Source organism: Sphaerodactylus townsendi, linkage group LG06, assembly GCF_021028975.2.
Source record: "Sphaerodactylus townsendi isolate TG3544 linkage group LG06, MPM_Stown_v2.3, whole genome shotgun sequence".
NCBI classification, from domain to species: Eukaryota; Metazoa; Chordata; class Lepidosauria; order Squamata; family Sphaerodactylidae; genus Sphaerodactylus; species Sphaerodactylus townsendi.
Genome location: NC_059430.1, coordinates 29903229 through 29918567, shown reverse-complemented (window position 1 = coordinate 29918567; position 15339 = coordinate 29903229). Strand labels below are relative to the sequence as shown.

Genomic DNA, 15339 nt, shown 5'->3' with positions numbered 1-15339 from the left:
ATACAAGTGAGTGGGTATATACAAGGGATCCCCCTTGACTCTCTTTACAATATCAGTCTTCTTTACCAAAGCGCCCCCTTTGCCTCTACCTGGGGGAGTTGAGCCCCTCAAAACCCTAGGCCTATGCCACCCCGCCCACCTGCCTACATCCACTGGCAGTGGACCACTGCAAAACTCAAGCGGCGAGCCCAACCAACACGCAACAACTGTCTTCTCTGTCTCTTTAAGAGGAGGCGTCTGCGCCTGCGCCTCCTGCGTTGTTGGCGGAAGTGGCGGGCATTGGAACGCACGCAATTGTTTTGGTTCTCCCGCCGCGTTCTATGGCCGAATGATGACAGCAACCATCCAAGACCACGTGGAGTTCTTGACGGGCAGCTCCGGAGTAGAAATTCCTCTTTGTCAGGTTGAGCCAAATCGCGCTTCGTGCCACGAGTACGACGCAGATGAATGAATGAATCGGTTTCCGAAAAGCGACCCGGACGGAGATCAAGGCAAAAAAGCACGCAGTCTTGGGATGCGCGGGAGTCAGGCGAGGCCAGGGCAACGGGGGTCCCAGTTAGCAAGGAGGCAGGCGAAGGGTCCGGGCAACTTCTGTTGGTTTGGAGACGACTGATGAGCAGGCCTGCCAGATCCAGGGCGACCTGGTGGAAGAAGAAGCGTGCGTTGCAACCTAGGAGGTCGTGTTTTGATTTGTGTTATGTAAAGTCGTGACATGTTCAGAGCGTGGGTGGGAATTGCCTTTAATTGCAGCGTTGCAGCCTTCTTTACTCCATATCAACTGCCGGCTCTTAAGCTCCGGAGAGCTCATTCGCCAACAGAACTGAGATTTAAGTCAGCGGCCCTTCCTTCCCCTCTTGATGTCTCCCATACAGATGACTGCCCGGATTTTCCTTTCTAACGTCAGAATTCTCCGCTGGAGAAAGCTGCCGTACTTTGGAAGGAAAGGGGGCAACCTGGAACCTGCCAGGTTCCTGCCTCAGGGCTGGGTCCGATCCAAAGCCTTGGCAAAGATCACTTTAGTGTCCTGGGGAACTGAAGGGCTGTTTGGGGGTGTGCGATGCGAAGGTGGACCCTATAAAGGAGCCTGCGTAGAAGTAGGCATACACATTAATAATGGTGGACCTTTAAGTACTTTCCTCCGGCATATTGCCGCAGCCGTTTCATTAACCATCCGTGTCTGTCTTCTGTTGCTGAAGTTTGGCCCTTTGCTTTGGCTGTACCCACTCACCTACCTGTCTTCCGGTTTTGCATCCTTCTGGTTCCATCTTCTGCTAAAGGCCACAGAATCCTCTGGCCCCACATACATCAAGCTGGGCCAGTGGGCAAGCACGAGGAGAGACCTCTTCTCGGAGGAGTTCTGCACCAAATTTTCCAAACTCCACATCAAGGTGACCCCTCATCCCTGGGCTTACACCCACCATTCTTTGTGCAGCGCCTTTGGGAAAGACTGGGATCAAATTTTCCATTTTGAAAGCCAGGAACCCATTGGCTCTGGCTGTGTTGCCCAGGTATATAAAGCCTACGTGGACATCTCTGCCCTTGGAGAGCCGCTGCGTAAAGATCTCTCAAAGGATTTGGCAGGGGACTCTGCTTTGAAAGCCTGGCAGGTGTCTGGGCTCAGGGGACTCTTTAGGTGGCTCTGGAAGGAAAAGCATGAGGAAGCTTCAACAGCAGATGGTGCCCATTATTTACTGCAAGATAATGGTCAGCATGGAAATGATAATGGGAGCAAACATTCTCAGGAGCAAATGTCCAGATATCCCAGCATGTTGTCGCCCTCTTCCAAAAGGAATCAGCTTGTTCCAGTAGCCATTAAAGTAAGTAATGGCTCCAATCCAGGGCATGCTTATATGCTTTTAGAAGAAGCAGTGTAGTATAGTGATTAGAACGTTGGTCTAGGACAGTGGTTCTCAACCTGGGGGACGGGACCCCTTTGGGGTTTGAACGACCCTTTCACAGGGGTCGCCTAAGACTCTCTGCATCAGTGTTCTCCATCTGTAAAATGGATAAATGTTAGGGCTGGGGGTCACCACAACATGAGGAACTGTATTAAAGGGTAGCGACATTAGGAAGGTTGAGAACCGCTGGCCTAGGATATGGAAGGCCCAAGTCTGAATCCCTACTCTGCCATAGCAACTTTTTGGGTAACCATGGGCCAGTCACATACACTCAGACCAACCTACCTCACAGGATTGTTGTGAGGATAAAATGGAGGAGGGGTGAATGTTGTAAGCCGCTTTGAGTTCCCATTGGAGGAAAAAACGGGACAAATGAAGTAAATTAGCTTGTGCACTCCAACCCATGCCAGCTGGGTGACCTTAGGTTAATCACAGTTCTTCTGAGCTTTCTCAGCCCCACCTACCTCACAGGGTGTTTGGGAAAGGAGCTTGTAAGCCCCTTTGAGTCTCCTTACAGAAGAGAAAGGGGGGATATAAATCCAACTCTTCTTCTTCTTCCCTGCCAGAGTTAATACACCAATGGCAAAAAAATTCAATGCTGAAAACAAATCGAATGGCCAAAAAGAGGGTCAAGTAAGCAAACACTGAAATATATACAACTAAAAAAACCCAAAACTTAAAATTAGTTTTAATTATCCATAAATTACAATAAAATAATACCTCATCCCCCATAAAAAATTGCAGAATTCTCCCAGATGATCTTAAATGCTGTTGGATGCTCATACAAATATTATCCTACCCATTTTTTGTTTAGGAGATATGTTCCTACGTCTTGTATATTAGTAATAGGACTTCAAAGCGGCCTTATTATGAATATGAACTGTAAGAATACAGCCTCTTCCGCACAAGTTTTTAAAAAGTTTGCCACTACTACATTTTTGTCTTTGATTTCCACATGTTTTTTTCTCCATTAGTTCCTTAAGAACTTCCATGGCAATTTTTAAAATCCATATCCAAGCCAGTTTCCTTTGAGAATGTGATCATGTTGAAATGGTCTTTAATTCCCTGCCCCATCAAACACCTGGCCCTTATCCATGTCCCTGTGTAATCATCCAACCTCTCCTTCAGCCATTTTCTCCTCCTCCTCATATTCCATTTTAAAAGGATTTATTTTATCTCTCTTTGCCATTGAGGCAGAGATAAGAAGCAGGGTCCATTGGCTAAGCTTTGTCAATATATACTAAACTACCCATGTGTCCACAGTTAGGGCCAAGTGAAATTGACCAGGGAGATTACCTTTGCAGAAGGAAATTGACAAGAGACTGCCAAAGTAATTGTGTTTCTACAGCTCTAATTTGGCCGAAAAATGTGGAGGTCTTTTTTTTTTGGGGGGGGGGGGGGGGGCATGCTTTTGTTCCTTCAGATAATGGCACTTGCTCCAGTAGTGTGTGTGCTTTTTGCTTCCATTTTGTGGAGTAGTTATTGATAGAAATGGAAACTGAAGACATTTTTGAATTGCTTCTTCAATGTGACTGTCAGTAATAGTAGAGTGCCTGAAAGAGAGGAAGGGCTATTCCTTAACTCAATCTCTGCAAAATCTGTCTTCCCCCCTCCTCGCCCCCCCAAAAAAACCCCAGATTTTTTTTTGAGGGAGGCAATAGCTATAGTACTACAATGTTATAACAATCTGTTACAGCTAGTTTCCAGCTTTCTTTTTAAAAGTAAGTCTCTGGCCTTTTTCTTTGCAGTTACAAAGGGGAAGATACTGACTGTACATCTCTCTATATAACTCCACAACAAAAAGGGCTAAATGAAAACAAAATGAAACCTGGGAGCTAGTGTATTGTTGCAATAGATAATTATAATGCTATATCTAACTAGCTATTAGTCATTAACTTTTTAAAAAAATCAGTAAAAAAGCCCTCTGGAAGAGGTGAAAATGGTAGCCATGGGGACTGAGCTAAGGAAAGTGCGAGCAAAACTTGTGTGGATTCTCTTTTGTTCCTGCATTTTTTTCTGCATTCACAGCAATAGCAAGATATACATGGTCAATTGACTGTATGTAGGAACATTGCATGTAATGACTGGCTTGTGGATGCTATATCAGTATATATTCTGTGCCCAAAAACTTGATCTGTCTTCATGTGTTCCTTGCTTAGGTGCTACATCCTGGATTGGTTCATCAGGTTGAAATGGATTTGTTTCTGATGAAGGTCACTAGCCGATTCATTGAGCTTTTTCCTGGCCTCAAATGGCTCAGTCCAACCGAGATTGTGGAAGAATTTGAGAAACTCATGACTCAGCAGGTAGGAAGATGTTTTGTATGGAGCTGTGGATTATTTTTCTTTTGATTGTCTGCAAGTTTTGCTGATAGTCGTTGATGCAGTACAAATACTCTTTAATCAAGCTACCGTGTTTAATAGTGCACAGAATGGTGGTTTTGACGAAGGCTTCGCGTAAAATCAATTCTTTAACTCTCATAGACATTCAAGACTACTATCACTTCCACTGCAGCACGACTGACTGCACTTAGATCTTTTGGTGGAAAAGGGTGTAGCAGAAGTTAAAAAGTGTTGAACCACAGTGAGCTTTAAACACATTTCCAGTCAACTGTGTAGTAATAAAAAGCAGAGCTGAAATACAGCTCACAAAACACAACACAGATTAAATGGCTGAATCCTGGATCTAAGCCAGGGGTCTGCAACCTGCGGCTCTCCAGATGTTCATGGACTACAAATCCCATCAGCCCCTGTCAGCATTGCCAATTGGGAATTGTAGTCCATGAACATCTGGAGAACTGCAGGTTGCAGACCCCTGATCTAAACAAACTGATGGAGCAGTCAAAGGGGAAGGGGGTTAAATGGAAGAGGCCTGGGCAACGCTCCCTCTTAGTGTCCCCTGGAGCTGTGCAGCAGTCCAGTGAAAACGCATGGAACTGAGCCTCCTGGGAGAGCTCCCCCTGCTGGGCAGCCCCTTATCTGCGTGGCACCACAATATGGTGACCATGCAGCTGTGCACGTGTGCAGTTTACAGGAAAGAGTAAAAAAAAGTTTCAATTTATCTGTGTTTATGGCAGCCGAGATTGTACAACACTCTGTCCTTTGTACATTGTACGACGCTCTGTCCTTTGTGTTTATGGGAGGTTACAGTAGAGTTTCTTTTTCCTGAGATGCATATTTTTATCTCCAATGAGTGTACACGCTAATGGGTTTGAAGGCTAAAAGAAAAGGCCAAAATAAATTTAAAATGATAGCGTGCAGGTAGAAGTATTAAGAAGGGATTGAGGAGTGTTATCTTAGTCTGTTCTCCCATCTTCCTTCTGAAATAAAGATAGAGAAGCTGGAGTTGAGTTAAGTCAGCCTTAGAGACCAGCATAATTTCCAGGGTATAAGATTTCTGCGTGTCGAAGCTCAACTCTTCAGCTACCTGATATCTGACAAAGGGAACCTTCACTCTCAAAAGCTCGTACCCTCCAAAATCTTGTTGGTCTCTAAGCTACTGCTGGATCCCAATCTACCTGTTCTACTGCAGACCGACATGGCTGCCCTCTGAAACAATGATAGACAAGCAAATAAAAATGTTTGGAACCTGCAAAGAGCCCTCCAAGACAGCAGCAGAAAGTTCAAACCCTCCTGCCATTCTTCATCCCTTAAATTTAGGGTCCCAGTTTCGACTTTCCCAGTTTTTTTTTCAACAGACAAAACAGTATTATTAACAGACAACAGTATTATTGACAGACAACAATATACCCACACTCTGCTTATCGAATCGCCGGGATTGTTTCATTTGATCACTGCGTCGATGAACGGTCTTTCAGCCAGTGTATTCAAGGGCAGAGTTGCATGTGATATGTAGGTCTATGATTATTTTCTTAAAGGTTTTATTTTTTAAATAGAGGGTGGCTGTGAGTATTACAGTTTGAAGCAGCAGATCATTTTGTGCAAGTCCCATTCACTCCACCTTGTTTTTCATTCGGAGAATGACTGAAAATCACTATCCTCAAGCCACCTTTATACAAGCTCCTTTCCCTCCCTCTCCCCACAATGGACACCTTGTCAGGTAGGTGGGGCTGAGAGAGTTCCAAGGAACTGTGACTAGGCCAAGGTCAAGCAGCAGGAATGTAGGAGTGCGGAAACACATTTGGTCCACCAGATAAACCTTCGCCACTCAGATGGAGGAGTGGAGAATCAAACCCAGTTTTCCAGATTAGGAGCCACCTGCTCTTAACCACTACACCATGCTGGACAGGACATTTTTCTCCAGTCCTGCTGGCAACCCTATGTCAAATGATGCCCAGTAGAGATGGCCTTGCTCCCTCACCTTTATCTCCGATGCTAGCAAATGGAATGGTTTCTGGTAGCATCCGTTGTGGGAGGGGAGAAGCCAAGGCGCTCCCCTTCCCTTCTGCAATAAATTCAATAAATTACAACAATGGCTGAAGATCTGGTGGCTGTGATTTCATAAAATAATGGTAACAACGGTGATGATGTTGCCAGGAACCTGGAGAAAACTGCCTTGCCCCTTTAATTGAATTTGTGGAAGTAGACTGTTGAAGCGTTTTATGCGTGCAGTGTGTGCTGCACCACAAAGACAGGCTAGCTGTGCTGAGCCCTCTGCTGTGAATTAGGTCACCCTGTACCTTCTTTTTTTGATTGCCTACACAGGAGATCCAATTCTGAATGAGCACGGTAGCACTACCATCGTGCAATATTCCAACCGTGGGTGGATGCCGTGTAAGCTCATCCTTTGTTCAGCCAGTATGTGAGCACGTTTTTGAAGGGAACAGGAATAAACTGCATGGGAACATAGACCTGCACACCCACTGACATTTCAAAGGCTGTCTGGGGATAATTGTCATAAAAGGTAATAGTGAAATAGTTTGGTCGGGTGTATCGCTCAGCCTATATTTCTACTTTTCTTCCTGTTCAGATTGATCTGCGCCACGAAGCGAGGAACCTTGAGCGTTTTCGCCGTAATTTCCGAGATGAGGATTCTGTGAAATTCCCCATTCCGCTTCACCCTTTTGTCACTAGAAGCATCCTAGTGGAGACCTTTGAGGTGAGAATGTTGCTGTAGAGCAGACCAACTTCTGCATTCTCTGGAAGCCTTTTATGCTCCAGGCCAGGAGTCTCCAAACTTTTTTTGAGCCTGCGGGCACATTTGTAATTCTGACATGGTGTGGTTGACACAGCCACGAAATGAGTGCTGCAGGAAGCAGGGCCAGCCACAAAACTGGTGCAGCTTACCTTCAGTCACACAGTGAAGCTCCTTGTGCTGTGGTGGTAGTTGCTGCCAAAGCAGCCTTTTTAAAAAATCTGTGTAGTTGATTGAATCTCCAGCAGCCCGTCAGAAACCTTGCTGACAAAAGCCCCACCTGCTTCCCACCTACTTTCTAAAATCACTTGGTGGGTACCAGGAACGGTGTCAGTGGGCCCCACAGCACGCATGGGCCCCACATTGGGGATTCCTGCTCCAGGCAGTGATCAAAGTGAAAGGAGTGGTTCTTGCTGGATACACCAACCATTTCGTATCTATTTAGATTCTGCCTTTCTTCTCCCTTAAGTTTATTACTGAACCCAAGGCAGGCGAACAAAAATATTTCCAGATAGCTTCCCAGAATCCAGACACTGTCCATATCCAGCCCTGCTTAACTTTTGCAAGGTAGCCTTTTTTCCTGTGGGTTCTGATATTATGCTGGACCTATGAGAAGTCAAGCTTCCTCATACAATTGGTGCTACCAAGGAAAAGGGAACAGTTTGGTGGTGGAAAGGGCCACCCAGTCACAACCAACTTACAATGGCCCCATAGGGCTTTCAAGGCAAGACATGAACAGAGGTGATTTGCCATTGCATCTGGGTAGCAGCCCTGGAATTTCTTGGTGGTTCCTCATCCAAGCACTAACCAGGGCTGATCCTTCTTACCTTCTGAGATCTATTTGACAAGATCAGGCTAGCCCAGGGGTTAGGGTTGGCCATGCTGACAGGAGCTGATGGGAATTGTAGTTCATGAACACCTGGAGAGCCGCAGGTTGCAGATCCATGGGCTAGCCTGAACCATTCAAGTCAGGGAACAGTTTAGGGTTACATTTATAGTCCACCTTTCAAACACTGTCTCAAAGCGACTTATATCAACCAGGAAACACAAGCCTTTATCTTCAGGTATACTGACTAAACAGACACACCCTACAAGGGAAGTTGCATAGAGGGAGATAATGGAGATCAGTTTGGCCTTGTTGAAAAGAATCAAATGTTAACATCCAGTTGGGGGCAGGAAGGTCTTTGTGTTCTTACTTTGATGGTGGTGGTTGCCTACACAGCCTTTGGACATCTAGCAAAGGCAGCAACCAGTATGTCTTTCCTTTGCTGTCTTGGGGAAACGGGTTACACACCAGATTGCTCTTTTTAGCTGCAAAGTAATTCTGTGCCGGATGGGTAAGCCAGGCTGGTTTTCAGGAAACTTTATGTCAAGCCCATAACCAGAAATTGTAATGTGTGGAATAAGGGCACATACCAGGGGCCCTATCAAAAGTCAATTTGCTAACAGCAGAAACCTAAACAAATAATCCATTGTAAATAAAGTTACTTATATTAAATTGGATTTTGTGGGTTCCCATTTAGGCCGGGGAGCTAGGGTGACCACTCTCAATTATTTCATTTCAAATCCACAAGCTTATATCCAAGGTATTATGGTCTGGCTGGGCATTTTTTACAATTCCTGAATGTAAAACCACAACTTCGTTAATGTCAGTGACAATGTTTTGTCCAGCTGTGCGGAAGGTAATGGATGTTGCTAGGCCTACTTACTTATTAGTAAACCTCTTGGAATCCAGTGTGAATTACTTCTGAAAAAACACGTGTGAGCTTTTGATGTGAGAGATTTCTCAACAGAGGAAAGGCAGTAATGGAGAAGTGGAAATGTCTCTTTCTGAAACCGGTGCAGACCATGTGATGCCCTTCACAGGTATGCTGATTACAGCATACCCGTTGCTTTTTCTATGTTCCTGAAGTATCAGAAAGGATTGCCACTGGCCCTTCCTGATTCCATTTGGTCTCTTTTAAAGGCAGCTGAACCAGTATCTCAGTTTCTGCGCCCCGAGGTCAAAATGGCCCTGCGAAAGACATTAGCCAAGATGGGCATAGACATGCTGCTAAAGATGGTAAGAGTCTTGACCTGTTTCTGCAGTCAGCTCAATTAGCTTATCATCTGGAAGGCTGGAAATCTGCATTATGTAATTCCACTTTCTTCAACCAGAAAGCCTGGTTATATGCCTGGAATGAATGATGCAGTATGTTTGACTTACGTATTGTATTTTGATTGTAGAATTTTGGCATTGCTGATCTTGAAGTCGTTGCCAACTTTAGTGTGTTAATAGAAGACATATTGTATGGAAGGGTCAAGTTATTGGGTTTTTACACAAAGGATCTTTGGATGGGGTCCAGCAGGATACAAGAATTCCAGGCCCTGAGCCACTGAGATGATTGGTCCAGATTTCCTCTGGTCTCTGGACAGTATGCATTAATTGGAAATAAGTGAATATCTCTTAATGTCCTTTTTTTCAAATAATGTGCATTTAGACCTCTGAACTAAATATGCTGTGAGTCAGTTTCATATGCTTTGTCTGGCCTCTCATACAAAAGAGGTTCTCCTCAGTGTTGGCCACTCCACTTAACACACGAGCGCTTGACTTCAGAAGCTGTGCGACTGCGTTTGTCATGCTGTGATTCTCTGTCCTTCAGGTGTTTGTTGATAACTTTGTCCATGCTGACCTGCACCCTGGGAATATTCTAGTCCAGGGAGCAGAGTCCTTCAGTGATAACCTTAAAGTCTCGACTAACACGGTGGACCTATTTGACACACTAATTTTGGAAGTTCAGCCTTCACGTTCCCCCCTCCGATTGGTACTTCTGGATGCAGGAATCATAGCAGAGTTGCAAAGTGGTGACCTTCAGAACCTCCGGGCGGTGTTTACAGCTGTGGTACTAGGACAGGTGAGGCCTTCTACATTTTGGCACCTTAGAGAGAAAGGCACGGTACTATAGTCACATGTATCCTGGATGGTGGGTCCACCGGCTCATCCCCTGAAGTGCCATGGGTTCAGGACTCTTGCCTTTGATCGTTGACTTCTCTTGGACTCTTTGGGACCACCCTTTACCTCACTTCCTTCAGATCTTCCCATTGGTGTTCCATTACCCACTGGAACATCTTCTGTACCCTGCCACCATTTTCCGTTCCTCCTTTCCAGGCTCTGATATAAAGTTGCCATTTTCAAATTCAGAACTAGGTTTCTGTTCCTTTAGGACAGTGATGGCGAACCTATGGCACGGGTGCCAGAGGTGGCACTCAGAGCCCTCTCTGTGGGCACGCGCAAACAAAGTTTGTCATGTGGGGGGGAAACTGCCCCCCCACACACACACATCTAGGCTGGCCTGGGCCGCTGGGCTCAATTATTAGCATTAAATCTAAGACCTAGTTTTGGGGAGGCAGTGTAGTTAACCCTGTTAAACCCCACTGATTTTCATGCAAAGAAATAAAGTGCGATCCTTTACCTGGGAGTAAGTTCAGTTGCTGGCAATGGGGCTTGCTTCTGAGTAAACCCTCCTACGGTCATGATTCACCCATTCGAAGAGTTGTATGGTTGCTTCAAAGCAAAGCCAATGACTACCACCAAGCTTACTCCCGAGTAACGCACGCCTCAGAGCCAACCATTTTTTCTAAACTAAAACCTCAGTATTCAGGTTCAATTGCCGGGTTGGCACTTTGTGATAAAGAAGTGGGTTTTGGGTTGCAATTTGGGCACTTGGTCTCGAAAAGGTTCACCATCACTGCTTTAGGAACTCTGAGAAAGAACGCCCAGGAGCAGATCTGTAATCAAAGTGGTAAAGTGATGAGAATATGTCAGTACCGCATCCTTGGTGTCTATAATGACGTGAGAAGCTGGTGTGGGCCAGTGCAAAAGTAAAGCTCCCAATTTCTTAATCATGGGCTTGCAATATCAGCTTTCCTTCTTTCTTAGTCCAGCAGGAATTCCCCTGATCCCTTTTGGTTGGTTGCCTTAAACAGCTGAGCATTACTGTCGTCCAGCACTGACCATGGTTAATGCTAAGCAATGTTTTTATTCTAACATAGAGTTTGAAGCATGTTTGCAGACCTTGGTTACGAGAGAATTATGGTTAGCATTAACCATAGTTAATACTGGGTAAGCATAATATTAAATCATTGTAAAGGCAAAGAAACGGAAGGTTCATGCTGGAGAGAGATGTGGAGGACAGCTTGAACCTGGCTTCCAATCTGTGATCTATGGTAAAGAGATCAGGAGTAATGTCTACACCAGAGGTGTCCAACTCTGGCGCTTTAGATGTTCATGGACTACAATTCCCATCAGCCCCAATTTACCATGCCAGCAGGGGCTGATGGGAATTGTAGTCCATGAACATGTGAAGTGCCAGAGTTGGACACCCCTGGTCTACACTTTGCTTTTGTATTCAGCCTCATTCCATCTTGTGGCCTGTTGGTTATGTAGTGGAGGATGGATCTGAGTGGCTGATCTGGTATATAGAGGGACAGGAAAACTGAATCCTTTGCAGGGGAAAACCCTGTCAGAGTTTTGCACAGAAAGAGATAGTGCCCAAACCTGCCACATCTTCTTTTTGGTACGATCTACAGGGGGAGAGAGTGGCAGAGTTAATCCTTCATCATGCCCGAGCTAACCAGTGCAAGGATGTGGAGAGATTCAAAGCTGAAATGGCAGCGCTGGTGATGAACGCCAGGCACAACACTATAGCCCTCGGAAAGGTCAGTTGTCTTAGCTAAATTGTGGAGGGTGTCTCCTTTACCTTGAATGCATGGACTAGACCCCAGAATATAGACACCAGCAAGGCAATGCCTTAGTTTGCTGCAAATAGCGTTCCCTGCCCCCACCATGCATGTCTTTTCACCAGTTTTTATCTGGTGTGACTTTTATCTCTCCCTATTTTGCATAAAAAAAGGATTTTCAAGTGAAAATATGGTGTCATGATTAGAGCTGAAATCTCCAGTGAAGTCACCGGGTAACCGTGGGCCAGTCATATTCTCTTAAGCTGCTCTACCTCATAGGGCGGTTGTGAGGAGAAAACAGTGAGGAGGGTAGAATGAAGTATGCTGCCCGGAGCTCCTTGGAGGAAGGGTGGGATAAAAATGTTACAATCGAGGTAGTTTTTAAAAATACACATAATGAAAATAATGAGGGCTATATCTGTGGCCTTTGGAGGAAAAAGAGGGATTGGGCGGAGATGCCCAACTGGGAGATAACAATAACTCAATCGATGTTCTTGGCTGTTGATCAAAATACTCAAGACATGCTTTTTGTTCTTAATATGTTCCCCACCCACTCCTCCATGGCTAGAACTTTCTTTAACTCTTCTTAGTTTGTTGCAGTCGAGGTCTCCTGACTAATGAAACTTTTAACCCTGTACATTCCAGTTCCAAGTAGCAAGCCTGCTGTCGAGCGTCTTCAAGTTATTAATGACCCACAAGGTGAGAGAATATTGATGAAATTTATAATCCACCTTTCTATAGTCCATTTTCAATAAAATCCAATATATTATAATAATCCAGTAACAATAAAACCCAATACAATACAATACATGTACAAAACCGAAATCTGGCTTTCCAGATGTTTGTGGCCATGTTGGAAGGGGCTGATGGGAATTGTAGTTCATGAACGTCTGGAGGGCCAGAGTTGGACACCCTTGACCTAAATCGTTAATTGATGATGGAAAGATATCAAGGAAGGAGTCTACTGGGTTTGAGTAGGAAGAGCATTCTGAAGACTACTCTAATTACAAGGATACTTGGAGCAGCAGTGGCATAGTGGTTAAGAGCAGGTGTACTCTAATCTGGAGGAACCGGGTTTGATTTCCTGCTCTGCTGCTTGAGCTGTGGAGGCATCTGGGGAATTCAGATTAGCCTGTGCACTCCAACACACGCCAGCTGGGTGACCTTGGGCTAGTCACAGTTCTTCAGAGCTCTCTTAGCCCCACCTACCTCACAGGGTGTTTGTTGTGAGGGGGGAAGGGAAAGGAGTTTGTAAGCCCCTTTGAGTCTCCTTACAGGAGAGAAAGGGGGGATACAAGTCCAATTCTTCTTCTTCTTTTGTCCCTACAGGCTCAAACATGACAGCAGGTAGCTAGGAGAAGGGAAACTGAAGGGATGTTTTGGGCAGGTGCTGTGGCTCAGTGGCAAGTTTTCTAGTTAGCATGCAGGCCCCTGGGTCAGTCCCTGGCATTTCCGGTTAAAAGGACCAGGTAGCTGGTGATGATAAAGCATCCTGAGACCCAGGAAAGTTGGTGCTAGTCAGAATGATACTGGCCTTGTTATTGGCCACACACCAAATTATGGGCTCAGAGTCTGGATCCAGGTTCTGACCAGATGCAACAGCAGCGTCAGTAAAAACAAAGAACAACCCATGAAGCTGCCTTATGGCTAGACTCAGACCGGTGTGGCCAACTGTCCACAGGCTGTAGTCTTGAGACATGTTCTACCTGAATCAGTTTTAGCCTTCTCATCTAATGTTTGCAACCCTGAAACATTTCATATGGTGCGCACCTTGTCCTGCCCAAATGTAGGAATGTTGACAATGTGCCCATTGCCAAACCAATAGCAAGCCTCCTTACTTCACTTGTCTTTGTGCTTCCAGGTGAAGCTGGAGAGTAACTTTGCCTCTGTCATCTTTGCCATTATGGTGCTGGAAGGCCTTGGCCGCTCCCTGGACCCTGACCTGGATATCCTGAAAGCTGCAAAACCTCTTCTTGTGGAATCTCCGAGTTCCCTCCTGCAGTAGCGACCAAGCTGACCTCTTGGGCTTTTTAGTGACGAACTTCATATATGGTTGGTACAGAAGCTGGAAATGGTCTAAAGATGGACGGCTTTGCTGAGCCCCATTACTCAGCTTATTCATATCCAGATAGGCAGAGTTCTGGTGCTAAAACCTTCCCACCGGATCTAAATGCCCGAATGTAATCCTTTTTTAAATTTTTATAGATTTTTTTTTATTTTTATAGAAATGAATTAGCAGAACGAAAAAAACCCAGAATCGAATCAATAGTTACAGTTGCTTCTAAAGACTAAGAGAGAAAGCAAAATGATACATATTATACAAACATCTATAAACAATTACTAATTTAAAATATATAATAAACATTGATGAATGGTTACGATGATAAATGTCTAGATTTTTTTCACAAAATAAAAAATTGGCATTTTTATAGTGTGATTAATTATCTGTCTACCTGCCTTTAAATCCCCTCTCAATATGATGTATATGTCACACAGGTTATTGATAATTTATGTACATCATTTCAATGACATCCATAATTCAGCATTTTTTTTGAATAATATAAATAATACACACTGCCTTTCTCTTGAATTTTTTGATTCATTACATATTTCCAAAGTTTGTTCATTTTGTCATTGATGCACATTCCACTAGTTTATTTTCTCAGTTCTCTTGGAACGGGCATTCTTCTGCTTTCCATTTGGTTGCAAACACTATTCTGCTGCCATTATCAAATATCAAAACAGTTCTTTGGAGACATTTGGAATATTTTTGGCCATACGCCTAGTAATGTAATTGTGGCTCCATAACAAATTTGAATTTTTTAAATTTTCTGAATTTCTACGTGAATTTCTTTCCAATTTTTTTTAACTGTTTTGCACATTCACCACATATGGTAAAAAGAACCATCCCGTTCTTCACGTTTCCAACAATTCCCTTTGTAGTTCTTATCCACCTTCTTGATATCATTTGGAATGATGTACCCAGTGGTACCACCTTGTACCAGTTTTTGTACTGGCTGTACATTTTATACCCTTTGTCCATAAGGCTTCCCATTGTCAAAAAGATATTTCTTGTTTGGATGTAATCCTTGGATCAACTGGCAAAGTGCATTATAAAAAAGTCAACCAAACAGCGTGTCCATTTTTTGGCCTCAACTATCAAGCACCTGCTTCTACCCAACAATAGGGCAAAGAACAGAAGTATGTGTTGTTGTTTTTTATGATAAGCTGTTGATGGGTGTACTTCTAACTGCAGCCGTCTATTATAGGCTTGATGGGATGTACTCATGAGTAAACCTGCTTAGGGTTTCCTTCCTAAGTGTAGCATCTGCATCCTGAACCCTTGCAGAGGTAGACTGGCTTGCACTACCAAATTATCATCCTTGCAAGGCTGACATAACACAAAGAATTGTGACATTGTAACAACAGAACACAGCAGTGAATCAAATGCATTCTAAGCTTTTATTTGTTGTTGCAACAAAGCTCAGAAAGGAACAGACATCGACCAATGGAGAGTTGTCTAGAATAATGGGAGTAACTTCTTTTTCTTGCTATCATGAGTCTAGTCCTAATTCAGCAGGAGTCTACTTACTGCAGGGTACGCATTATTGCCCTGAGAGCATCCACC

At 44.3% G+C, this 15339-nt stretch overlaps 1 protein-coding gene across 2 annotated transcripts; it reads left to right on the top strand.

Annotated features, from left to right (window-relative positions):
- Positions 1-263: 263 nt before the first annotated feature.
- On the top strand, positions 264-14138 carry ADCK2 (aarF domain containing kinase 2). 2 transcript variants are annotated; one of them, XM_048501910.1, is made up of 8 exons: positions 264-1817; positions 4058-4204; positions 6828-6956; positions 8959-9054; positions 9635-9886; positions 11562-11690; positions 12357-12410; positions 13573-14138. In XM_048501910.1, the coding sequence occupies exons 1-8, from the start codon at positions 858-860 to the stop codon at positions 13714-13716; spliced, it is 1911 nt and encodes a 636-aa protein (XP_048357867.1). In that variant the 5' UTR covers positions 264-857; the 3' UTR covers positions 13717-14138. The 2 variants fall into 2 exon arrangements, with proteins under 2 accessions (XP_048357867.1, XP_048357868.1); XM_048501911.1 differs by lacking the exon at positions 8959-9054.
- The last annotated feature ends 1201 nt before the right edge of the window (positions 14139-15339 follow it).

Bases quoted from the DNA above. Each gene is read 5' to 3' on its own strand.
- ADCK2 (XM_048501910.1), top strand. From the start codon at position 858: ATGTCTCCCATACAGATGACTGCCCGGATTTTCCTTTCTAACGTCAGA. The intron at 6,957-8,958 runs GTGAGAATGTTG...TCTCTTTTAAAG, and splicing joins TCCTAGTGGAGACCTTTGAG to GCAGCTGAACCAGTATCTCA. The intron at 9,055-9,634 runs GTAAGAGTCTTG...TCTGTCCTTCAG, and splicing joins TAGACATGCTGCTAAAGATG to GTGTTTGTTGATAACTTTGT.